Consider the following 26398-nt stretch of genomic DNA (forward strand, 5'->3'; position numbering starts at 1 on the left):
CTGCGCAGAGGAGGTAAGTATGACATGTTTGTTATTTTTATTTTATTTTTTAAAACAAGACTTTACAATCACTTTAAGAGATCCCTTCACTGGAACTAAGGAGCCAAGCCCAACCCCTGAAAAACAAACCCAAACTACAATCCCACCTTCACCAAATGATTTGGACCAAGTCCTGTCAAATTTCCTCTGATATGGGCACCTCTGCTAATTGCATTTTGGATTTCCTTTTTGGCTCCTAAATTGTCTATACCAACATTATGATTAAACCATTCTGGTTAAATGTATCAAGGATCTGAACCCGTATTATCTACATCTTTTTTCGAAGTTTAAGTTGTTTCCCCTACACTATGTCCTATAACCCTGTTCTTTGCCTCCAGGTGTGGGGATATGCTTTTGGCCGTAAATGGCAGATGCACGTCTGGATTGACCTATACCCAGTTAGTAAGGATGCTGAAGGAATTGAAAGGAAGAGTGGTACTTACGATAGTGTCATGGCCTGGATCCTTCTCGTAGCCAATGAGCAACTATAGCTTCTTCTACATTCCACACTACTTCTCACGTGTTCTTACAGCTGGTATTAGTTTTCTAACACTTGCATTTGTCTGTCAGTATTGGGTATAAATGGCTACCAATGTTGTCATGCATGCCAGAAAATGAGCTCTTTAAAATTCAGACATCAAGCACTTTTACACCAACCTTATGTGGAATATAACTGCATAGATGTTGTCTGTTTTATTCTGTCTGGCAGAATTATCTGTGTTTTGCTCCCAGTATTGACTCTGTTTAAGCTGAGCGTGTCGTGTATTACATGGACATGATGTGTACATCATTCAGCTTGTACTGTTTGTAAAGTGTAACAATGTGAACAATAATGTGGAAAGGTCACTTTGGCCATGGCTATCACTAGTAGAGATGAACTTTGTCAATCGTCATTGTTACTGTCAGTTCCTCATGAAATCATTTTATTTGCAGGGTAAAGCAGTCAAAAACGATATTTATGGTATGCATTTGCTGTGCAATCAAAATATGGATAGGGCTGATTGCTTTTTACAGGACAAAACTAAGTTGGATAATGCTTGCAGTCTCAGTGTAAGGGGGTTGTATAACTACTTGATTGCAAGAAGTCTAGGTTTGAAATAACTAACAGATTGAACAGACATCTCCACTTATATTAATTTTTCATACACATATTTTGGTTGGCTACCTTTTTTGCTTGTTCTTTTCAGTAGAGTCTCCATGTTTGTATTAGTCTGGATTTTTTACTTGTCAGATGTTGAAATCCATTTTGTGCTCTAAAGAAGGGTTTAATCCAATGCACTATCTTAGGAATGACAGCTGGCTTCTGATTGGACAAGCACTCATCCATCTATTCTGGTGCTCTTTATTAAACAAAAATAGCATTGAGGACTCTACTTTTCAGCTGCACCAGCAACACTACTGCTGTTAACTTCCAGCAGGGACAATGGAGGATCACACAGAGTGATAAGCTCTGACTGGAATATGTTTTAATGGATAAAGTTAAAAGTCAAGAGAAAAAAGCCCTTAATAGCATGTAATGCCCTAGAGTATGATAAAAGTACCTTTAATTAATATGAAATGTAATCACCTCTTAGACCTGTATGGTTAAGTAAGTTTCAAATCAAGCTAGAAATATTTAAGACAGTGGCTATGCAGATGTGTTTTTACTTTCTTGTTACGTATGCTTTGGATAGCCATTGAAGACCATATGATGATGAAGCAATGCAGTGAAATCATATCTTATGGTAATGCTCCATCATTTGCATTCAACACGCAACAGTCAAACTCCAAAGCGATTGGGCTGCCTAGTCGTTTGGATGGATTCGTGTACACAGTGTACTGTTAGGACAATTGGTAATGGTGCAAACCAGTTCAGGCTCCGATCCAGAGAAAAGCTGTCTCACATCCACCATTGAATTTGTGATAGTTGTGTGTTTGGGAGGCTGGACGTCTGTAATCCTTGACAGTCAAGTTCTCAACACCTTGCATACATTTGGACCAAAGCTATCATTACGTATACATTGTTCAATTACAATGGGTACATGTATAACATGTAATTTAGGTTTATATTACTGCATTGCTACTTTTAAAGGGCAATTGATTATAACTATAATTTTACGGTAAATCGGTCTCCTTTTCTTCTACTTGTGTTTTTCATCAAAGCTCAAATCATGGAGCGCTAGGCACTGTATTTCTTGTGGCACCCTATCTCTACAAGAGAATTTTCAGGTCCTCAAATTGCTATAGCCATAACAAACACAGGTGATGATGTCATAGCTACCCATCATGTAGAATACACAAACGATTTTTTTTACGATTCAATTGTACAATCTGCAGAAACTCATAACATTTAAAGCATACCTATGGACAAATCATATATTAATTTCCACATTGTATTTCAGTTATTTCTAGCCTACTCTTATTAAACTAATCTTGAAGTTTGTAAACTTACTTTGCGAAGATCCCCACATATTTACTCCCTTGAATTCTGAGAGATGTAATCACTATGCCCTGTTAGTAGGCACTGCTGTCTCACACAATTCACAGAACCTGCCTTCTAAACTACAGAGGTGCTGAGAGGAGGCGTTTCCAGAGGTGGAGTCAGTACAGGAATCACTGCTTGCAGGCAGTAAAGTACCATGGGATATGTAGTCCTTAGAAATTGAAAGTAAACAGCAGAGGAGAAGCTGCAAAGCATGCAGGAAGTCCAGGAAATTGTAGAAAGAGATGGTCAGCAGACAGGCAGCACTCATAGCATGAAAGGAGATTTTTCAAGTAAACTTATATTGGATTGTCAAAAATAACTAATGTTTGTATTGTTATTACAATGCTGAGGTCATAAATAAAAGTGAGTGCTGTGACTAGAGAACTGCTTTAACACAGAGCAGACACATTTACACGGAAATATAGCTACGCATATTAAAAATGGGTCAATCAGTTATTATCTTGATTTGATCATTATGAGATTTAGCTGTGTTAACATCAGTTCCACAACCAGAGACTACCTTGCTATAGCTTTCATCAGAATTTACTATTCACAGCAACCCGCCAACCTACTAGGAATAAAATGTAAAGATGCTTTTAATTAGGGATGCACCAACACCAGTTTTTTAAAATCTGAGTATGAGTACGGATACTTTTTTCAAGTACTCGCCGATACCAATTACGATACCTATTTTTAGTGTTATGTGACAGTTTCCGAGTCGCATAACATGTGAACCAAACCAGCTTTCTATGGCGCTGGTTCACATATGTGTGGGCTGGTTGCAGTGTGATTTTAAAAAGAGTTAGGTACCATTTTCAGTCCAGTTCAGGTGCGATTTCCAGTGTCATATACTTTATAAATTCACGCCTGAACGGAAACACACCAGACTTTTTTCAAATCACACTGAAAAAGGCCCTGAAAATATGTGAACCCAGTCTTACAGTCTGCGGACTTGAAGGTATCAGTTTTAGTATCAGAGCATCAGTACAAGTACTAGTGCAAATGCTAAGTATCAGCACTGATACCGGTAGCGGTGTAACGGTAGTTTGAATAGAATGACCATGGTTTGCCTATACTTGTATGTAATTCTAAATGATCAAACATTCATTGGTGAACTATACTTTAACATTCCTTTAGAAATATTTTGACATTCAGGGATACAATGGACCAAACGTTCACCAAACAATTTCAAGTAATGCAAAGGTGTATGTTTATATGTATGTTTTTCATCATCATCATTCCAGTAATAAAGAACACCAGCACATTTAATCTTGCCAATAATGTTTTTGTTGCACTTTATATTGACACTAACCAATTTAGTAAATGTTAATGGAGAACTCTGTCAAGCACTGTTTATGCCTAAATAATCATTGGCATGTGAAAAGGCTGCTTTAAGGGAACTTTCTAATTGTTTTCAGCCTGAAGAAGAAGATCCTTTTACGTGCTTTACTTACCGTAACCTGTACTCATTTTGCACTTGGCCCAAATAGTAGCTCCAAAATAGACATGGTGTCAAGATATAAATATAATAGAACTATATGGTCAAGCAAAATTGGTCATAAGCAAAAGTGTAGACTGCTCTATTGTATATACCTGGACTGTTTTGCCATTCCAGTCCACTACGGGTCGTTACATGCACTACTGCCTAAAAAGTAGGGGTAGACTTTCAACCATTACTGCCATACAGAGGACAACTCACAGTAAGGAGATGTCCAAAATATCTTAAAATAATATATCACTCTTCCCTTGTAGTAATGTTATTTGCTCACCCCTGTACAGTACCCTTTGAATTGATTTGTAATTTAGTTGTACAGATATTATATCCATTTGCCCTATAGAGGCATTGTTCATATCTGTTTTTGGTCAGGGATGTTCTCTCATGAACACTAAAATATCTTTGGCCATTTATTGCCAAGAGGGGGCATTTGCTCTGTTTATTCTGTAAGATAAATATTTCTATGGGGAATGGTATGATAAAGCCAAATAGTGTTTTGTTGCCTAAAAATTGTACTAGTAAAAAAGTGTTTTTGGTAAATATTATTAGGTTAGTTAATCTTACCAGTTACCAATCAGACGTAGATTGAATTTAGGCTAAGTTTATTCAGGGACAATTAAATACAGTCAAAGAATAAAGTAGCAGCACTCCGGGATAAAAAGCCATAATCTGTTTATTGATAGATCCGATGTACAGCAGACCACCTTAACTCCTCCTACTGACGCATTTCACTGGTAATTAACTCATTCATTGAGCTGTGCTATCAACTGAAGGGATCTCTTTGTAGTTACATCAATCAAGACATTAAAACAAATTAATAAAATTATAGAAAACAGCCCAGTTAGACATCTCATTAAGCATAAAGGGTACAAAATGTATCCAACTGATCTCCTAACACACAAGATTCGAAATAACAAACCAAACTATGAGATGAAGCCACTTTTAGGCATAGATATAAACATCTGTCATACTTCTATATAATGAAACTGACAGTAAATACCGTATACAGTATGTACATAATTTATTAATGCAAAACCAAAAAATTATTAATGCTTATTTAAAACCAAATAAAAACATTGAAATGCTCATATTCCATAATTATAGATAGTACTTGACATCTTGTCGCCATTTCCTTCCATGGCGATTGTTCTCTCAATTCATGTATAGTATAATTATTGTAAGTTTTCCAAATTTTGGATTCTATATGAGAAACTTTATAGAACTAAAAGTAATGTCTATTGGGTGATGCAAAATTATCAGCATATCAGTGTTTTGTTTAATTTTTAAATATAGTTCAATGACGTTACAGTAGGGTAGGGGAAATATGTCTGCATGTATAGAATATATATATATATATATATATATATATATATTTACTGTTTCCTTATTATATAAAAGTTTGAATGAGAAGATTATATATATATATATATATATATATATAAATCCTGTATTACAATAATAATAATAATCTATGCCTAAAACCTATCCTGTCATCTCCTGGCGGCTCTAAGCTCCAGAAGACAGAGACTTTAGCCTCATACACATGGTACGATTGTTGGCAGGGGATTGTCTGTTGACAGACTGTTGTCCTAAAATCTTACCGTTAGTGCGCTCCTTTTGACAACTGTTGTCCAACTTTCGGCCAACAAATGTTAGATGACAGACTAGTAAATTTTGGGCGGACAACAGTTTGTCAGATTTTCGTATGGTCAGTACACAAATCCGTCACACAAAATTAGAAAGTACAAACACGCACGCTCGGAATTAATGCTCACCAAACACAAAATTAGTAGAAGGGGCCCAAAGGGTGGCACTCAAGAGCTGAAATTCCTTGTAGTACGTCACTACGTTCGCGTTTGTTGCATGACAATTGTGTACTGTTTGTATGCAAGGCAAGATCCTGGCACACACCCTTTTGACAAAAATCAAACGCTTGGTTGGCCAACAATCGTACCGTGTGTACGAGGCTTTAGGGGTTGATTTACTAATACTGGCATGTGCAAAATCTGGTGCACCTGTGCAAGGTAGCCAGCTTCTAACTTCAGCTTGGTTCATTTAAACTTTGACAACATAAAAAAAAAAAAAAAAAAAAAAACTTGAAAGCTGATTGGTTTTTATATAGATCTGCACCAGATTTTACACTCTCCAGCTTTGGTAAATCAGCCCCAGTGTCCTGATTACTTTATCATTATGACACGCTCCCGTCCAGAAAAACTGAAAACTGTCGGTGACAGTTGGTCACAGTGCTCAGGGCACACAACCGTAGACCTGCTTAAATGCATGTGTGGTGGCTGGGCATTAAAGCTCACCCATCCTGCCATTGCATATATGCATTACAGCAGCTGGAAGAGGTTTTTGTAGTCGCTTCCTCCCATACTGACTTATTATTTAGTGTTTAAAGATCCATTGGATACATTTTGTACACTTTATGCTGCCTAGCTGGGCTGTATTCTACAATTCTGCTAATTTGGTTTAATCTGATTGATGTGAGCATAAAGAGATCCTTTCACCTGATAGCTACCACTCTACAAATAGGCTCATTATTAGTGAAGTGTGTCAGCGAGAGAAGCTCAGGGGGTCTGCTGTACATCTGATCCATCAATCAACACCATTTATAGCTTTGGATTCTGAAGTGCTGCTACTTTCTTCTTTGAAATTGATTCTAGAGTGGAGGGCAAACCACATAGGTGCTAGGTCTTTGTGTGGGCATTTGTATCTGCAGTGGAGCATTGGAATTCCTGTGATGTTTGACAACATTCAGGGGACAGTCTCATTGAAAACCATTCTTGTTGTTGGAAGAGCTGCACATCCAATAACAAGCTGTCAAAATAGGTACAGTATTGTATGACACAAAAGACTAACATTTTTAGCGCCAACCTTGTTTTTATATTTTGCCTGTTATTTCATAGCTGCACTTTGTCATACAATATATTTCTCCAGATACAAACACAGATATATGCAGCTCACTGCATTGTTTCTGTCCTTCCTGAACACCTGTCAATACAGAGCATATAAAATACAGGTGGGTGGAGTACTCTACACAGCAGACTCCTCTATCCATCTTCAGTATAAACACCCAAGACATACAAGGTTGATTTACTAAAACCGAAGAGTGCAAAATCTGGTGCAGTTGTAGATGGTAGCCAATCATCTAACTTCAACTTGTTCAATTAAGTTTTGAGAAACAAAAAATAAAAACCTGGAAGCTGATTGGTTTCTATGCAGAGCTGCACCAGATTTTGCACTCTCCAGGTTTAGTAAATGAACCCCAATGTCTTTGGTTCATTGTTCAATGAGTCATCATATTACAATAAATCTATGGTGTCTTTACAATTTTGAATCCAAAATTAACCATGTCACATTGGAACACCAGCAGCCCACACATCTATAACTGGTTCCTATAATGCCAAAGTGACCTAGGCAAGAGGGAGAAAAGGTTGTGAAGTTTATGTTAATGCAAAATTGGTTTACATTCTCAGATTTCCTAGGGACAAGGCAAATGCAACTACTCCATTTTCTAAGCCATTGTTTATAAAAAGGCTGTGTATGCCAAGCAAAGGAGTAAAATTAGGGAACAATGCATGTAAGCATCTGGTGAAACAATATTTCCTCTGTTCTTACTTTCCATTCCTGTTTGTGGGTTTCTATCTCTGTACCATGGATTATCACAACTTGCTTAAGGCCATTACATTGTGGAAGAGGAGAGCTGAACATAGTGAGGATAAAGTTCAAGGATAGATGCACTTTCAAAAAATGGTCCCTAGACAACTATCGTTAAAGACCCCAGAGCTTGGCCTATGGACATCTCAGTTTACCCTGTTATTCTGATAAATTGCCCATACTGTCCGTAGATTACAACAACCCATTTAAAAACGGGGGGAGTTATTATAGGTGCTTTATTTGGAATGTACCTATCCTTGAAGGCTGACTCCACAGCTTTGCATTTGGGCTATGATGCATCTTTTATTTTGGGTTAACAGTCCATGAAAACGTATGTAACCTTTCTTGTATGGACCCTTCAATGTGCTGAAAAAAAAAATACAAGAATTTTTTTTTTCTACAATGCACATCAATACATCACATGCATATGAGCCAGCCCCACTGAAAAAACATGCACAGAATGAGCTCTAAAGGAAAGCTATTAACAAAAATAATTAAAAAAAGATTACCATTAGTGAGCTCTTTCAGAAATGGTTGTTGCCTAGCCATCATGCTGGCCCTTTGGCCACAGTTCTGATCTGAAAGAAGTATGCAGATGAATTTGGACATTTCTGATCTGGGAAAACATTAAAGCCAGTGGGATGGAATAACAGCCAATAAACTAGTATTTTCTAGTAGGTCGTCAGCAATGTCAGACCCTCTATTTTTTTTTAATAGGACAAAAGCGATCAAGACCGCACAACACTGTATGCAGCTCTGCCCAAGCATTTTTATATTTTGTGGCTAATAGCCGAATAAAGATAGATCCATCACAGACATAATGGTACTCTATGCTGGATATTGTTCTTTTATAAGCAGATGCTTATAAAAGAACAAAAAGCAAATGATGTGCATGTAGAAGTCAAAGACCTCCATTGTTGAGTGCTTACACCCTCTTCTAACTGCCTGTGTTGTACATACAACTCTGTAATACTGAAACTGCCAGGACAAAATTGGATATGATGAAGAAGGGCACAGTGTCAGTAGACTGTGAGTATGAGACCTTGGATATATAGGGAAGTGATAGTAGTTAGGCTGAATAACTGACTTAGCTGGAAGACAGTGACTATCACTGTTTACAAATGTTATATTCAACCTTTCGCATTACTTCTACTTCTAGACTAATATTAAAATACACAATTCCCAATATCACAAAATGTGCCTGATAGTGTTTTCAATACAGATCTAAAGGAAACTCCTTTCTGTCTAACACTTTTTTTTTGTCTTTGCCGTTGTATTTTTAAAAGTCAGTCTCTTACATTGTTATTTACAGATGAACGGTTTTGTATTGTGCTGTGTAAATTTTAAATAAAGTGTTTTTTTTTGTTTTTTGGACTGGTAACTGCATGTCAAACCATTTAAACTATTTTTCTAATCTAGATAATGGGTTTCTACAAATGTAACTGTTGAATATTTTTTTCTCATGTGTCAACAAGATTATTTTTTGTAAAGTAATGTTTCTTAAAATGTGGAAAAGTGAATAAAACTATATTTGCTGTCAATAAAAGTCAACTTTATTTTTTTTTTCTACGGATCGTATGATACCAATCATAACATTAAAAATGCAGAATTGTAGTACTGATTTGAGTGGAACACAGACTCCAAACTAACAGGTAAGGCAACAAGAAGTTGAAGAAAATTTCTTCCAGGTTTTATAAAGAAGTCTCATAGTAAGACACTTAACAGCAGGACAAATGAAAATTTAGCATTTTCTAAGTGGAATGCTCCTACTTTTCCTTTTGTGTACTTTACGGTGTGATAATCCTTTTCCACTTGCCATGCATAAAACTAGATTTGATGAAACCGATGAGAAAGTGTAATGCCATGTACACACGGGCGGACTTTTCGGCATCAAAGGTCCGACGGTCTTTCCGACGGACTTTCAAACGAACTGACTTGCCTACACACGATCACACTAAAGTCCGACGGATTCGTACGTGATGACGTACGACCGGACTAAGATAAGGAAGTTGGTAGCCAGTAGCCAATAGCTGCCCTAGCGTCAGTTTTCGTCTGTCGGACTAGCATACAGACGAGCGGATTTTTCGACCGGACTCAAGTCCATCAGAAAGATTTGAAACATGTTACAAATCTAAAGTCCATCTGATTTTTGACTGAAAAAGTCAGCTGCAGGTCCGATGAAGCCCACACACGGTTGGATTGTCCGACAGATTCGTCCCGTCGGACCAGTCCGGTCGAAAAGTCTGCCCGTGTGTACACGGCCTAAGAGCAACAGGTGCTTTATTTGTAAGTCTCACAAGTCGGGGTGACTGCTCCACTCTCTCTAGATTTAACTAGTACCACTTGGTGAGAAAGGGTACAGCTTCACTAGAAGGGAGTGCCACTATGAGTGGTCAAAACTGGTGGCCATGGAGGAGCTCAGACATACTGAAATGACATCTGTTTCTGATGCCTGTCAGCATAGATTCAAGAATAATGGTACCTTTTTTCAGGTCATCATTCATTCATGGCCTTAAGAATTCTCTTCTACAAAATATTCAGTGCCCAATAAGCCATCAACTCTAAAAAATAAGTGCATCCTGGGCCCACAAAGCCTGTAACCGAAATCTTCTGAACAATTTCTCGAAGCTAAAGAATATGAAAACCCAACATTTTACATTGCTGATATGTGCCTGTTGTACCATGTAATTGCACGAAAAAGTATCCTATTCTCTTTGTATTGCTTCCTTCCCCAATGTTCCTGCCAGCCCCTCTGCTTTCCTATTAAAAATTGACCACACTAAGCATGACAATACCGGGTGGTCAGTTCTCTAGCTATGCTGGGAAAGCAGCCTGCTCTCCTCCAATGACCAGACTTGATTTGCCCCCCCCCCTCCCAGCCTTTCACTGGGAAGAGCTGTGTATTGCCGTTTCTTCTCTCCAGCTCTTATGCAGCTGAGAACAGAGGGATTGTGATCACTTATTAAAAAAAGTGGGGAAAACGTATTTGTAATGCTATATCTATACACACACAACAATACTTAGGTAGACCTTGGTATTTAAATGATGCTCAATTGGTACTAAGGCGCTCAAAGTGTGCCAAGAAAATATCCCCCACACCATTACAACCGTTGATATAGGGCAGGATGGATCCATGCTTTCATGTTTACGCCAAATTCTGACCCCCACCATTAGAAATCGAGACCCATCAGACAAGGCAACATTTTTTCCAATCTTCTATTGTACAATTTTAGTGAGCCTGTGTGAATTGTAGCTTCAGGTTTCCAGTTCTTAGCTGACAGGAGTGGCACCCAGTGTGGTCTTCTCCTGCTGTAGCCCATCTGCTTCGAGGTTCAATGTGTTGTGCATTCAGAGATGGTATTCCGCATACCTTGTTAGTAACAAGTCGTTATTTGAGTTACTGTTGCCTTTCTATCATCCCCAACCAGTCTGCCCATTCTCCTCTGAAATCAACAAGGCATTTTCGTCCACACACATGCCACTCACCGGATATTATCTCTTTTTTTTCTGACCATTCTCTGTAAACCCCAGATATTGTTGTGTGAAAATCCCAGTAGATCAGCGTTTTTTTTTTTTAATACTCAGACCAGCCCATCTGGTACCAACAATCATGCCACGTTCAAAGTCACTTAAATCACGTTTCTTCCCCATTCTGATGCTCAGTTTGAACTTTAGCAAGTCAACTTCACCATGTCTAGATGCCGAATTACAATGAGTTGCTGCCATGTGATTGGGTGATTAGCAATTTGTGTTACCAAGCAATTGAACAGGTGCACCTAATAAAGCAGCCGGTGAATACACACTTTCATTTCTCATTTACCCACTTAAGGACTGGAAGAAATTTTCCCCCCTTAATGACCAGGCCATTTTTTGCAATATGGCACTGCAGTTTATATTTTTTGCACTATAAACAAAAAAGCGACCATTTTGAAAATAAATATATATATATATATATATATATATATATATATATATATATATTTATTATACTTTTTGCCATGATAAATATATACAAAAAAAAATTTCTTCAGTTTACGCCGATATATATTCTACAATTTTTTGGTAAAATAAATAAATAATCGCAATAAGCGTATATTGATTGGTTTGCGCAAAAATTATAGTGTCTACAAAATAGGGAATAAATTTATGGCATTTTAATTTTTTTTTCCTAGTAATGGCGGCGATCTGTGATTTTTAGCTAGATTGTGGGGGACAGATCAGACACATTTTTGGGACCATTGACATCTATACAGAAATCAGTGCTATAAAAACGCACTGCTTACTGTGTAAATGTCACTGGTAGGGAAGGGGTTAACACTAGGGGGTGATCAAGGGGTTAAATGTGTTCCCTCTTGAGTGTTTCAAACTGTGGGGGAATGGGACTGATTAGAGGAGGACACATATCGCTGTTCCTACTTAGGAGAGGAAACACAGATCGTCTGTTCTTACTGTCAGAACAGGGATGTGTGTGTTTACACACGCCCCCATTCTGGCTCTCGTGCCCGCCGATCACGTGCATCGGGTCCCCCGCCGTGCAGAGGGCACGCCTACTAGAACGGTTTAAAAGGCCGTACAGCTACATCGATTTACCGGATCGTGCCGACCTGCCGCAGTAGAATAAGGGTGGCTGGTCAGAGTGACACCAAGTATATAGCAAAAATAATTTATTGAAAAAACACATAAATAGAACACCAATTAAAAACCACAAATCATCTAAATACAAGAAGATATTCAATAGAGTTGTTGCTACACAAAACCATCTAGATACATGAAAACTCGGACATGAGGATAACCATCCAGAGTAGATGCAGGTCCGAGAAAGTGGCTGGATAGCAGATCAACAAAAGATTAATTCATATCAAAGAGATGCTCAACATGTTGCGCGTGTCTTCACACTTCTTCAGGAGCAGAAATGTGTTATGGCTACCAAGGTAGAGTATAATTAATATATAATGATCTAGCAAAACAATAAACAAAAATAAGCATAAAAAACAGTGCAGATGGTTTGAGAACCTGTGCTGGTCAGACTGCAGCGGCAAGGGCTAGATCACCAGAGGGGGCAATGAAAAGTCACCACGGGGGCGTGCAGAACATAGTACTGTACTGTATATGGGAGGTAAATAATAGTAGAACATTTAGAGCCCGTGTATTAGCCGAGTAAAAAAACAGAAACAGGACAGAGGAAAAGGAAGAGTCCTGTTTGTATTTTACTCGGCTAATACACAGGCTTTAAATGTTCTACTATTATTTACCTCCCATATACAGTACAGTACTATGTTCTGCATGCCCCGTGGTAACTTTTCATTGTCCCCTCTGGTGACCTAGCCCTTGCCGCTGCAGTCTGACCAGCACAGGTTCTCAAACCATCTGCACTGTTTTTTATGCTTATTTTTGTTTATTGTTTTGCTAGATCATTATATATTACATAGTTACATAGTAGGTGAGGTTGAAAAAAGACACAAGTCCAACCTATGTGTGTGATTATGTGTCAGTATTACATTATATATCCCTGTATGTTGCGGTCATTCAGGTGCTTATCTAATAGTTTCTTGAAGCCATCAATGCTCCCCGCTGAGACCACCGCCTGTGGAAGGGAATTCCACATCCTTGCCGCTCTTACAGTAAAGAACCCTCTACGTACAGTAGTTTAAGGTTAAACCGCTTTTCTTCTCATTTTAATGAGTGGCCACAAGTCTTATTAAATTCTCTTCTGCGAAAAAGTTTTATCCCTATTGTGGGGTCACCAGTACAGTATTTGTAAATTGAAATCATATCCCCTCTCAAGCGTCTCTTCTCCAGAGAGAAGTAGTTCAGTGCTCGCAACCTTTCCTCATAACTAAGATCCTCCAGACCCTTTATTAGCTTTGTTGCCCTTCTTTGTACTCGCTCCATTTCCAGTACATCCTTCCTGAGGACTGGTGCCCAGAACTGGACAGCATACTCCAGGTGCAGCCGGACCAGAGCCTTGTAGAGTGGGAGAATTATCATTGTATCTCTGGAGTTGATCCCCTTTTAATGCATGCCAATACCAGCAGCTTGGCATTGCATGCCATTGCTGAGCCTATCATCTACTAGGACCCCCAGGTCCTTTTCCATCCTAGATTCCCCCAGAGGTTCTCCCCCCAGTGTATAGATTGCATTCATATTTTTGCCACCCAAATGCATTATTTTACATTTTTCTACAATGAACCTCATTTGCCATGTAGTCGCCCACCCCCATTAATTTGTTCAGGTCTTTTTGCAAGGTTTCCACATCCTGCGGAGAAGTTATTGCCCTGCTTAGCTTAGTATCGTCTGCAAATACAGAGATTGAACTGTTTATCCCATCCTCCAGATCGTTTATGAACAAATTAAATAGGATTGGTCCCAGCACAGAACCCTGGGGAACCCCACTACCCACCCCTGACCATTCTGAGTACTCCCCATTTATCATTACCCTCTGAACTCGCCCTTGTAGCCAGTTTTCAATCCATGTACTCACCCTATGGTCCATGCCAACGGACCTTATTTTGTACAGTAAACGTTTATGGGGAACTGTGTCAAATGCTTTTGCAAAATCCAGATACACCACGTCTACGGGGCTTCCTTTATCTAGATGGCAACTCACCTCCTCATAGAAGGTTAATAGATTGGTTTGGCAAGAATGATTCTTCATGAATCCATGCTGATTACTGCTAATGATACCGTTATTACTAAAAACTTGTATATAGTCCCTTATCATCCCCTCTAAGAGTTTACATACTATTGATGTTAGGCTAACTGGTCTAATTCCCAGGGATGTATTTTGGGCCCTTTTTAAATATTGGTGCTACATTGGCTTTTCGCCAATCAGCTGGTACCATTCCAGTCAGTATATTAATTATACTCTAGTTACCTTGGTAGCCACAACACATTTTCTGCTCCTGAAGATGCGTGAAGACACGCGCAACATGTTGAGCATCTCTTTGATATGAATTAATCTTTTGTTGATCTGCTATCCAGCCACTTTCTCGGACCTGCATCTACTCTGGATGGTTATCCTCATGTCCGAGTTTTCATGTATCTAGATGGTTTTGTATAGCAACAACTCTATTGAATATCTTCTTGTATTTAGAGTTGAAAATATTTTTATTGTTATAAAACAACAAAAGAACTAATACATTTGACATAAAGTAAAACATATTGAGAGATCAGCAAGCAAAATGGCTATTGCCCACAGCTAAGCTGATAGTTGTTAAGTAAATTTTAATATAAATAAATCATGTCAAGTATCAGGATAGAAGGTCAGGGAGAAAAGAGAAAAAGAATAATTAGGAAATGAGTAGGGGGGAAGAAGACAGAAAAGAAAAAAGGGGGGAGAAGGAGGGAAGAGTAGGGGGAGGGAGTTCCGCTGGCTGGGGTTGAGAAGGAAGGACTCCAGATCCCTAGACATGGTCAAGAGATCAGCGTATATTCAAATTCATAGGGGAAGCTGTAATCTGGGGGGCAGGGAGCAAGGAAGACAGCGTATCTGAGGAGGAGAAGCGCTGCCAGACCGACCATAAAATTGTGAATTTCTCGTAGGTGTCATTGTCAAGCGCTAGCATCTCCTCCATTCGCATAATATCATTCATAGTGGAAGTCCAGAGGGACAATGGGTGGATAGTCGCTGTCTTCCAGAAAAGGGGTATGAGTTGGCGAGCTGCAGACAGGAAAAAACGTAAAAGGTTGCGCTTTTGAGAGGCTATTGAACCTGGCAGAATAGATAGGAGGGCCATTTCAGGAGTCAAGTGCAGAGGATCATCATAAACTTTTTCATAAACCTGGGATACCTGATTCCAGAAGGGCCGGATCTGATCACATTCCCACCAAATATGTAGATACGACCCTGTTGTAAGAGAACAATGCCAACACAAATTTGAGGTTGAGGGGAAAATTTTCCGTAGAGGCAGGGTCCCTATACCACCTCGCCATGACCTTAAAATTTTTTTCTTGTGAATAGCATGAGATTGAGGACTTATGCGCGAAATGGAACGCAGTTTGCCAATCCGCTCTGGAGATGGTCTTTCCCAGGTCTGCCGACCATACTCTAGTGTAGGTGGGAAGGTCTTTCTGTGTAAGAGATTAAATAAGACTGTAGATACGTGAGAGCAGGTGTCTAGGTAACTCTTGCAAAGAGCTGAGGTGTTCAAAGTCAGTCAAGGGGCGATGGACCTGAGAGGAAGTGAAAAGATGTTTGGTAAAAGGTGGAGAGATGTATGGAAGTGAGCCAGTCTCGATTTCCTGGAGGGATATTTGGTGTTCCATTGTCCGCCCGGATAAAGGAGTGTGCTTGGGGCCAAGAGGAGTGGGAGAGAGAACCAATAGCATGAGCCCCTATACCTTGTGGAAAGGCGGGATTATCGAAAAATTGTGATAAAGGAGATGGGTCTGAAGATAGAATCTCGCATAGACCTCTCTTATACCAAAGTATGAGGGCAGCTGTAGTGAGGGGTGATGAATCCGCCAAAACGGATAAGTTACGTTTATAGCCCCACTGTAAAGCCCTAAGGTCAACGGGGGACATATCCTGTTCAACCATAACCGAAGTTTTTTGGGAAGGTCGTGGGAACCAATCAAGGATACGTGCCATTAGTACCTCCTTGCAATTTTGGCCGGGTGAGTAGCTTGAATTTGATTCTCGATAATCCTTTATTCCACAGAAAGCGGATGGAAAGAGAGCGTAGAGTAGAGAAAAAGGGTTTGGGTACTATGATCGGGATGGTCTGAAATAGGTAGAGCAATTTGGGTAAAGTGTCCATCTTAAGGGTGTTTAAGCGTCCAAACCAGGGTATGAGTTTGTCCCCCCAGGAGGTAAGATCTTTACGGAGTCGAAAGAGGAGGGGGATGTAATTCAGTGTAAAGAGAAGTGATAGGTTAGCCGGTATGGTTACGCCTAAGTACTTAATGCCCTTGGTCTGCCAGTGAAAGGTATAGTTGGATTTGAGGGAGGACAATGTGGGAGCAGGGAGAGAGATATTAAGCGCTTCAGTCTTGGAGATATTGAGTTTAAAATTACTCAAACTTCCGAAACGTTGGAACTCCGAGAGCAAGGAGGGGAGTGTAATATGTGGTTGGCGTGCGTAAATGAGTAGATCATCAGCGTAAAGTGCAAGTTTATGGTGTGCGGAAGGCGTGTGTATGCCTTGTATAGAATCATTTTGGCGAATGGCACATGCTAGATGTTCCATTACTATAACAAAAAGAAGGGGTGAGAGGGGGCATCCCTGGCGAGTCCCATTGGAGATGTCAAATGCAGCTGAAGAAGTACCATTAACCAGGACCGAAGCAGAGGGATTGGAATAGAGTGACATAATTTTTTAGATGAAAGGGGATCCCAACCCAATTTGCTCAAGGGAAAGTTTTAGGAAGCGCCAGTTAACCCGATCGAAAGCCTTCTCGGCATCAAAGGAGAGAAGGCAGATCTGTTGATGGTGGTGTTGGGCATAGGAGATGAGGTTAATAGTTTTGGTGGTGTTGTCTCGTGCCTCTCTACCCGGGACGAAGCCCACATGGTCTCTATGTATGATCCCGGGGAGAGAGGGAGAGAGACGATTAGCAAGGATTTTGGCAAAGAGCTTAAGGTCAATGTTTAAAAGCGATATCGGGCGGTAGCTGCTGCATTGGGAAGGGTCCTTATTGGGTTTTGGTAACATGGAGACATTGGCTGAAAGGAGTGCTTTGGAAGGGAGGGTGGTATCATCTATGGAATTAAAGGCTTTAGTGAGAAACGGTACTAATAAGGGTGCAAAGGTTTTGTAAAACCTCGGAGAGTAGCCGTCGGGGCCTGGGCATTTGCCCGGTTTTAATTCCTTGATGGCGCCTAGGAACTCCGGTTCCAACAGGGGGCCATCCAAGTCCGCGGACATCTGGGGGTCAATCACAGGTAGTGATGTTTCCATTATATAGGTCCGCATTGGGTCTTGGGATGGGGCAGAGAACTCGGTGGGGAGGGTTGCGGCAGGTTATATAACTGGGCATAATAGTCTTTAAATGTGGTGGATATGTCTTTGCAACCAAAAACTTTAGTCTGGTCTGGTTTGGTGATAAAGGGAATGGGAAGACGTGGAGCCCTGGGATGAATAACCCGTGCCAGATGTTGACCGCATTTATTGGCTATAGAATAGTAAGATTTTCGGGCGCGATCCCTAGCTATGAGAGAGTGTGAATCTAATAATTGGAGTAAATCTCGACGGGAGTTGGAAAGGGCCACAAAAGTGGAGGGGTCCAGATTTGATTTGTGTAGGGATTCTAGATCCGAAATGTTGGTCAGGAGGCGCCTGATGTCGTCAGACCTAATCTTTTTCAAACGAGAGCCGTTCTGAATCAGGACGCCCCTGACCAGACACTTCAGCGCCTCCCATTGGTTAAGTGGAGAAGTTGTATCTGCTATGTGGTCAATTTTAAAGTTATGAATTGCTTTAGTAACTTCAGCGATGCATACTGAGTCTCGTAAGAGATTATCATTGAGACGCCAGGAGTGCCCCCTGCATAACTGTGGGGGACGGGCAAAAGACAGATATACTGGGGCATGGTCAGACCAGAGAGCATGTCCTAGAGAGGTTAGTAAAGGTGTATCTAGGAGGGATTGGGAGATGAGAAAATAGTCCAGTCTGCTATATGAGTTGTGTGCTATAGAAAAGTATGTGAAATCTCTGTCAGTAGGATGATGTATACGCCACACGTCCACTAATTGATAAGAATGTAAAAGAGCTTTTATGTGTGAGAGTGAGGTCGTGGACATGGAAGACTTACCAGTAGAGGTGTCGGCAGACGGGGAAAGAGCCACATTGATGTCTCCTCCAACGATAACACTAGAACCTCCAAAAGAGGTCTGTCTGGCAAGAGTGGATGATAGGAAGCGCGCCTGATCTGTGTTTGGAGCGTAGATGTTGGCGACTGTAAAGAGAAAATTATTAATTTTTAGTTTGAGAAATATAAAGCGACCGTGATCATCAATATATGAGTCAATAACCTCAGGGTGAAAAGACCTATGAAACGCGATCGAAACCCCCTTGGACTTTGCAGCGGGGTTGGTACTGTGGAACCAAGTGGTATAGAATCGACTGCGCATCATGGGTATGGAATCGGTCATGAAATGGGTTTCTTGTAAAAAGAGAATATTGGTTTTCTGTTTATGGAAGTGATAAAGGATGTGGCTACGTTTCTCTGGGGTATTAAAGCCTCTACAATTGTAAGAAGCTAAATTAAGTGGTGGAGTAGCAGTCATGTCAAGGTGGGTATAAAGGGAAAGGGGAGAAAAAAGAAACAACGAGAGTCCCTCGAGAAACCGCCCCAGCCAGCGGAGTGGAAGGGGAAGGGAAAATGGGAGGGGAGGGGATAGATGTGAGGGAGAGAGCGGAAAAAGATATAAGAGAAATGAAAGAAATATCAGGAAGGAGCAAGAGAGAAGAGAGAAAGAGGAGAGAGAGAGCGGAGAAAGGAAAAGGGTCCCAGTATCTATAATTGTCCAATCGGTATTACAGTCTGACCTGAAAAGATCAGAAGAGGGAGCCCGGGACCCTGATCCTAGCAAATTAAACAGTATACAGATTGTAATAAGGTAGGCCACTAGGTGGTACCAGTTAATCAAAAGTTGAGAGAAAGAAAAAAAAAAAAAAAAAAAAAAAACTGTAAAGTATAGAACATCTGTAAACCATGGAACGGTGCCAAGTGGGGGCACCGAGTATTCCTAAGGGGGGGTTAGTGTTTAGCATGGCGAGAGCTCCCGGAGCCCCGGGAACCACAGGGACAATAATATTTAAAGTAAACTGGGCTGTACTTGGAAGCTTAATTAGCATATATAAGTATGGATAATAAGATACCATATTCAGAGACACAATGGGGGGAAAGCATGGGTTAATACAACATTATAAACAGTTGAGTGTGCCATGAGAGCAATAGTAGAATGCAAACAGGCACACCAGTCCCAGGAAAAAATGAAAAGTGGTAGTTCAAAAGTAGCGAGCAGGAACCTCCGTCTTGAAGAGACTGGAAGAACAGTGGGATCAGCTTCACAGCAGGTAAGAACCGCAGCAGTCCCAGAAGGCCAAGGTGGGTCTTTCTGATGCAGCTTATGAGCCATTGAGCAATTTTTAGCAGAGGAACCTGGTATCTTCTAAGGCATAAGGACCCCGAACGTGGGTAACAATAACATTAAAGAAAAGGTTTCTATCTTCCAATTGAAGAAAAACCAGTAACAGGAACTGCTTGCTGGAAGAGGTGTGGAAAAGTAAAGGCTATCTACAGAGGCTCGAGGAATGACAGTCCTTAGAGATCCAAGGTGGTCCAGTAGGCATTCCTACTCAGGTAGAGGAAAAAAAAAGATAGGGGACCAGCCGGTCCGTATAGCGTCAGTCATCAGGGTCTATGCGGGGTGAGGATCCAGGACGGCGTTTGCGGCTGTGTTTCTGCCACTGCGGGATGTACGGCAGGCCTGGTGTGGTTGGAGAGAAAGGCCAATCTGGCAAAGACACCTGCGGCAACTCCAGGGTGCCCAGGAATGCAGCAGGGAGGTCACTCAGCATGCGGAATGTGGCAGTCTTACCATCATGGTGCACCCGTAACTGAAAAGGAAAGTGCCATTGGTATTTTATTTGGCGTGATTGGAGAAGCTGTGCGAGAGGCTTCAGGGCCTTCCGCATGGTCAAGGCTAAACGTGAAAGATCAGGTAACAACATCACGGGAGTGGTATTGAAAAGAATAGAGTCCTGCATGCTGGCTGCCCGCATGATGGATTCCTTAATGTTGTAGAAGTGCACTCTGCAGAGCGTGTCTCGGACGAATGAGGGGTCAGGATTCCTGGGGCCTGAGGTCCTGTGGACTCGGTCTAGTTCAAGTGGATTATCCTTGGGTAATTGTAGGAGCTGATTAAAAATGGCCGTCACCGCTGCCTTTAAGTCCTTGGGTTCCACAGATTCAGGGATGCCGCATATGCGAATATTATTACGCCTGTTTCTGTTCTCGATGTCATCCTGTTGAAATGCAAGGTGCTGCAGCATGGTTGTGTGGGAGTTAAGTATTTCCTCGTGCTTCTGAACAGAGGTATGGAGTGTCTCTGTTGTGGCTTCAATGTCCTCAAAACGAACACCAATGTCCCTTTTAAGCTCAGAAATCTCCTGTTTGTAGGTTTTTTCTATGCGGTGTACACACTGCTCAAAATCAGCCTTGGTAGGGAGAGACCGCATGTAGTTGTGCAGGGATCTCATCTGGGATTCTAGATCCCATCCATCCTCAGACCCTATGGATGCAGAGGAACGGCACCTGGAGTGACTGGGGGGAGAAACTGGAGGCACAGGGGTAGTGTGGGATGCCTGTGAGCAGGCCATAGTGTCCAGGGCTGACTCGGAGCGGGCCGGGGACGGAGGCGCCGGCGCCATCTTGGATCTCGGCTGGCGCTGGGCCGCGGCCGAAGATCGGGTGAAAAAGTTCCCCAAATCCCCTCCTGGACGAGAACCCCCCGTTCCCTGTTGGTCCCGGTACTTAGCTTTCCCCATCGGAGTCTTTTAAACAGCCGGATTCGGTTCAGAAACGCCCTGTAGAGCCGAGGGACCCGGGAGCTGTGGAACAACACGTCCTCTCACTCCATGCGTCAGGCCACGCCCCCATCTTCTTGTATTTAGATGATTTGTGGTTTTTAATTGGTGTTCTATTTATGTGTTTTTTCAAGAAAAATTTTTTTTGCTATATACTTGGTGTCACTGTGCCTAAAAAGTCCAAAATCCCTTCCGTTTTCCTTTTGCCATTTTAGTTATAGGACGCAGCACTTTTATATTGATCATGTATCCACAGTACCACTCTGTGCTATGATACATTTCTATTTGATATCAAGGGTGGCTGGTCGGCAAGTGGTTAAACTGAATGGGTTGTTTTACAAGGTAAGGGTTTATGATCACTTTACATTACTTCAATGGAAAGCCTATTTGCATACCAGCATAAACCGTAAGCTTGAACACTTGTCGAATTCATTTAGAAATAGTAGGATTTCGATGCTGCTTGTCCTCTTTTAAGACCTTCAGGCAACACAAAACATCCGTTTTTAGAATCTGAGCAGTTGCCTTTAAGTAGACCTTGACTGCTCTCACCACATCAAGAGAATGGAGTGATTTTTCTTCCATAGAACAGGGTTCTGGAAAAAACGGAAGGTAGAACAACATCCTGGTTTAGATAAAAACCTGACACTACTTTCGGTAGAAAGTTAAGATGAGGATGCAATACTAACTTATCCTTGTGAATAATAATATGGCTCTTTACAAGAAAGACCAGCCAACTCTGATACTGTTCTTGCAGAGGATATGATTACCAGAAAAAACTAGTTTCCTTGTCAAAAGGACCAAGGCAATATGTCGTATCGGCTCAAAAAGGCTGTTTTTGTAACGCCGACAGAACTAAAATTCAAGTCCCAAGGGTTCAGGGGTGACCTAACCGGGAGATTAAGCCGCCTTACCCCCTGAAAAAAAACTACGAACCAAAGAACGCGAAGCAAGTGTTCAAACAATACCGATAAGGCCGAGACCTGGCCTTTAAAAGTACTCAAGGCCAGCTTCATTTCTAACCCCATCTGCAGATAGTCAAGGATTCTACCTATGACATACCTCCTAGGGTGCCAACCCCTGGATTCATCCCAGGAGACATATGCCTTCCAGACTCTATAATATGTGATTCTGGAGGCCGGCTTCCTTGTATTAACCAAAGGTAGATACCACTGAACTTGACAGCCCACGTTTCTACAGAATGTGGGTCTCAATAGCCAAACCGTTAAATTTAGTATTTGTAAGGTAGGATGAAATACCGGACCTTGCGAGAGAAGGTCTGGACATGGTGGTATGATCCATGGAACCCCTACCGCCACCCATTTCATGGCCCCAATGCTCATTCTGACCAGCCACCACCTCTCAGGGGAGGATGCCATTGTAGAGATGAGTAGGCTTTCCTTTTTCCCCAATGCCGTTCTAAGCCCTGCCCTCTTTCATCAAATCGCGCCCCCCCTCTTTTTGCAAAACAGGGTTGTCCCGCACGAACCTGGGCCTCCGATCCGAAGGGAGTGGCTTTTGTGTGGGGAGAGAAATGGCGAGGAGGAAACTCGAGACCAGCCGCAGTGCAGGAGCGGTGAAACAAACGGAGTGGCATCGCCGATCTTTTTTTGGCTTCCCCCTTTCTAAGAAGAGGGGAAGCTTGGACGAGGTGGGGGGTGATTCAGTGAAAAAAACAAACAAAAAAAACCAACAATCTTACCGGAGATCTGAGCTGCACGCCGGAGGGAAGCATGCTGTTTCTGCTGCACAGTGTGATCTCTGAGGAAAGCATGGCAAGGTATGTGTTCTATACAGCCCCCAGTGGTGACTCTTAGGCATGACAACATTTACTTTTTTTAACCACCTCAATACAGTGCATTTTCACCCCCTTCCTGCCCAATCCATTTTTCAGCTTTCAGCACTGTCACAATTTGAATGACTATTGCGCAGTCAAGCAAGACTGTACCCAGATGAAATTGTCATTTTTTCCCCACAAAGAGAGCTTTCTTTTGGTGGTATTTGATCACCTCTGCGGTTTTTATTTTTTGCGCTATAAACAAGAAGAGTGACAAGTTTGAAAAAAAAAACAAAAAACAAAAAAAAACAATATTTTTTACTTTTTGCTATAATAAATATCCAATTTTTTTTTTTTAAACACATTTTTTCCTCAGTTTAGGCCGATACATATTCTTCTACATATTTTTGGTTACAAAAAAAAAATTTCGCAATAAGCGTATATTGATTGGTTTACGCTAAAGTTATAGCGTTTACAAAATAGGGAATAGATTTATAGCATTTTTATGATTTTTTACTAGTAATGGCGGTGATCTGCGATATTGCAGCGGACACATCGGACACTTGACACATTTTTGGGACCATTCACATTTATACAGCGATCCGCGCTATAAAAATGCATTGATTACTGTATAAATGTGACTGGCAGGGAAGGGGTTAACACTAGGGGGTGATAGAGGGGTTAATTATGTTCCTAGGGAGTGATTCTAACTGTAGGGGGAGGGGATTCACAAGGGGAGGAGACCGATCTGTGTTAATCTGTACTGAGAACACACCATCGGTCTCCTCTCCTCTAACGGGACCTGGATCTGTGTGTTTACACACACAGATCCACGGTCCTGCTGTGTTACTTTGCAATCGCTGGTGCCCGACATATGACGCCCTCCTGCAACGAGAGCTGCGCCACCTGGCCGTCAATTGACAGCCGGCGGTCGGCAAGCAGTTAAAGGAGACATTTCATAAGAAAATGTTTTTCTTTTTCTTTTTTTTTTTTAATTTCTTAGTCTCCACTTACCTTTCCCACTGCAGGGTTCTCTGTGGTAAAACCAACAGACCCAATCTTCACCCCTCACGGTGGGCTCCGTTACCAAACCTTCAGGAACCAGGGACCCTCGGGGAACCCACACTCCCGGACCTGTAAAGCACCCCACCAGTAAAACTTTATGGCTGAAAAAACCAAAGCTCTGGATCCCGGGTTCCAGCTCTCTAAAAAGAGAAGCGTTACAGGCAAAACCTTGTTTCTTCGGACACGAGGCCCAGGTACCATTCAATTAGGCCTAGAAAAGGCACTTTGAATGGATCTGGTTGCCTAGCTTGCCCCAAAGGAATCTTCCAGTGGAGCTCAGCACAGCACATCTTTACTCGTGACCAACACCTTAGACAATGGTGAAAAAACAGAGGTACTCACAGGAGTGGGAGGGGTTATATAGGGAATGGACTTCCTGTCTTAGGGTGTGCCAGTGTCCATCACCTGAAGGTGGCCCTTAAACCACTTAGTAATTACTATGGCTCTGTGTCCCATGATGTATGATAAGAAATGTGTCTGCATTTAAACTTTGGACAAAAAGAATAGTTGCTTGTATCTTTTTTGATATTGAGCCCCATTGTCCCAATAATCCATTGCAACAAAGTCCTTAAATGTTCAATACACAGTATAGCTTGGTCTAGTAAAGTATGGTCACTTCATACGCTTGTAACATTTTAATAGATAACTATACTCTTAGTACAACCATCATTTAAATATTCCCCAGCATCTTATACGCAAGTCCTCGCTCCTGCTGCTCCTCCACCTTTGCTGTGTGGCCCACTGTAAGCTGCACAACTGCTTCTGCAAAGTGTCTGGCTAGGCAGCTTCTTTTCCACGTGTAGAAAAAAACCTCAACTCATTCCTTTAGAGAGGTGGTCTTTCCTTTGGGGTGCATAATAGCACCTCCATGGGAATACAGAGAGTTTTCCACATACGCTTAGAAGAATGTGCCCAACCACAAGATTTTGCAGCAGAAGTTGTGTTGCTCCCATAGAGAATATCTGGAAGTAGAAAGGACAGTGGAGCTTGGAGGCCTGGTAAAGAATACCGTTACTAAAAAGTACAGTTATCAATGAAAAGGAACCGGTCATTGACAAGTTATCCTAAAATTGTCATTGCTTGGCTGTTGTGCTGACCCACTTAATCAAATGCTTTGTATTTTAGTATGCAGATAAAAGCTTAACTGTTTTCTGATTTTCCTGATCGATACACCATTCTAGGTTAGTGATATAATAGTACACAAGGCAGTAGATTGGCATAATCGCCAGGTAACTAGCAATGCCAGGGAGGAAGACAGCAATGACATCTCTTGTACTTCTCTCTCAACATACTTTAACATAGATTAGCCTATAGGCTAGGTGAAGGTGCTAACAAAAACAAGATCTGCACTTGGCCTGAAGTGTTACAGCAGTTTAATACACAAGCTGAACCAATATTTGTACTAAGAATTATGACCAAACTTGGTTGTAAAGATGAGCAGTTATTCAGCCAAAGACAAGAAGCCTTGCCATAAGATTTTAGAAAAATACTACACATGGCACAAGCTTAAGGGGATGTACACTCTAAAACCCCATACCTACAGCAGCCCTCAAAATTTCCACTTGCATTTGGCAAGTGGAAATGAGCTGAGGGAGAGTGTGGAGCAGGGGCGGACTGGGCTGGGGAGCAGGGAGGAAATTGCCCCCTGGGCTGCTCTCATGTCCTGTAAAAAAAAAAAAAAAAAAAAAAGGCTGCACTGCTTCTGCCGGGAAACTGTCAGGAGGAGAGCCAGCCGGATCACACAGAGAAGATCTCCCGCTCTGACACAGCTTGGATCTTAAATGCCAGCTGCTGTCAAATTGCCGCCTCCTATAAAAGCACACTGATCCAGTATGCTGTCTATCATATGAGGCAGTCCAGGAGGCGGGACTGACAGCTGCCAGCATTTCAGATCCATGCTGTGTCACAGCGGGAGATCCTCTATGTGATCCAGATGGATCTCCTCCCAATTCCTCCTTGTGATCCCCATGCAGTGATAGGCTGCATTGATGGGCACTGATGAGGCGGCAATGATGGCCAGTGATAAGCTGCACTGATGCGGCTGCACTAATAAGGCAGCACTGATAGGCACTGATGGGTACGGATATCCTTTATATTATTGTTGTTAAATGTTTTATGCAGAATTAAGTTACAAAAATAATTAAGTGTCATTTCATGAGATAATTTACGAGGATGTGTTTAGGGCCAGGGCAACTGGTGGCGAGCAACTCTAAAGGCCTGGCTAGAAGCTTAGGAATTGAAATTGTGAGCCTTGCCTATAGCATCAACACCATTATCTTCCCTATGAGTTCATGAACTGGCCTCCAAGCTTGTGGCAAATAGATAGATCCATTAAAGATCAAATATAAAAGAAAATTAAAACAAAAACA

At 41.5% G+C, this 26398-nt stretch overlaps 1 protein-coding gene across 3 annotated transcripts in view; it reads left to right on the top strand.

The window, feature by feature from the left end:
* LNX1 (ligand of numb-protein X 1) overlaps nucleotides 1–9204 on the top strand; it is a 301385-nt gene extending 292181 nt beyond the window's left edge. For all 3 annotated transcript variants that reach the window (XM_073608441.1, XM_073608442.1, XM_073608443.1), the window contains one exon: nucleotides 378–9204. In XM_073608441.1, the coding sequence (XP_073464542.1) occupies nucleotides 378–513 (136 nt within the window). In that variant the 3' untranslated portion in view covers nucleotides 514–9204. The remainder of the gene's footprint in view (nucleotides 1–377) is intronic.
* The last annotated feature ends 17194 nt before the right edge of the window (nucleotides 9205–26398 follow it).

The sequence above is a fragment of the Aquarana catesbeiana genome, linkage group LG01 (genome assembly GCF_042186555.1).
Source record: "Aquarana catesbeiana isolate 2022-GZ linkage group LG01, ASM4218655v1, whole genome shotgun sequence".
Taxonomy (NCBI): domain Eukaryota; kingdom Metazoa; phylum Chordata; class Amphibia; order Anura; family Ranidae; genus Aquarana; species Aquarana catesbeiana.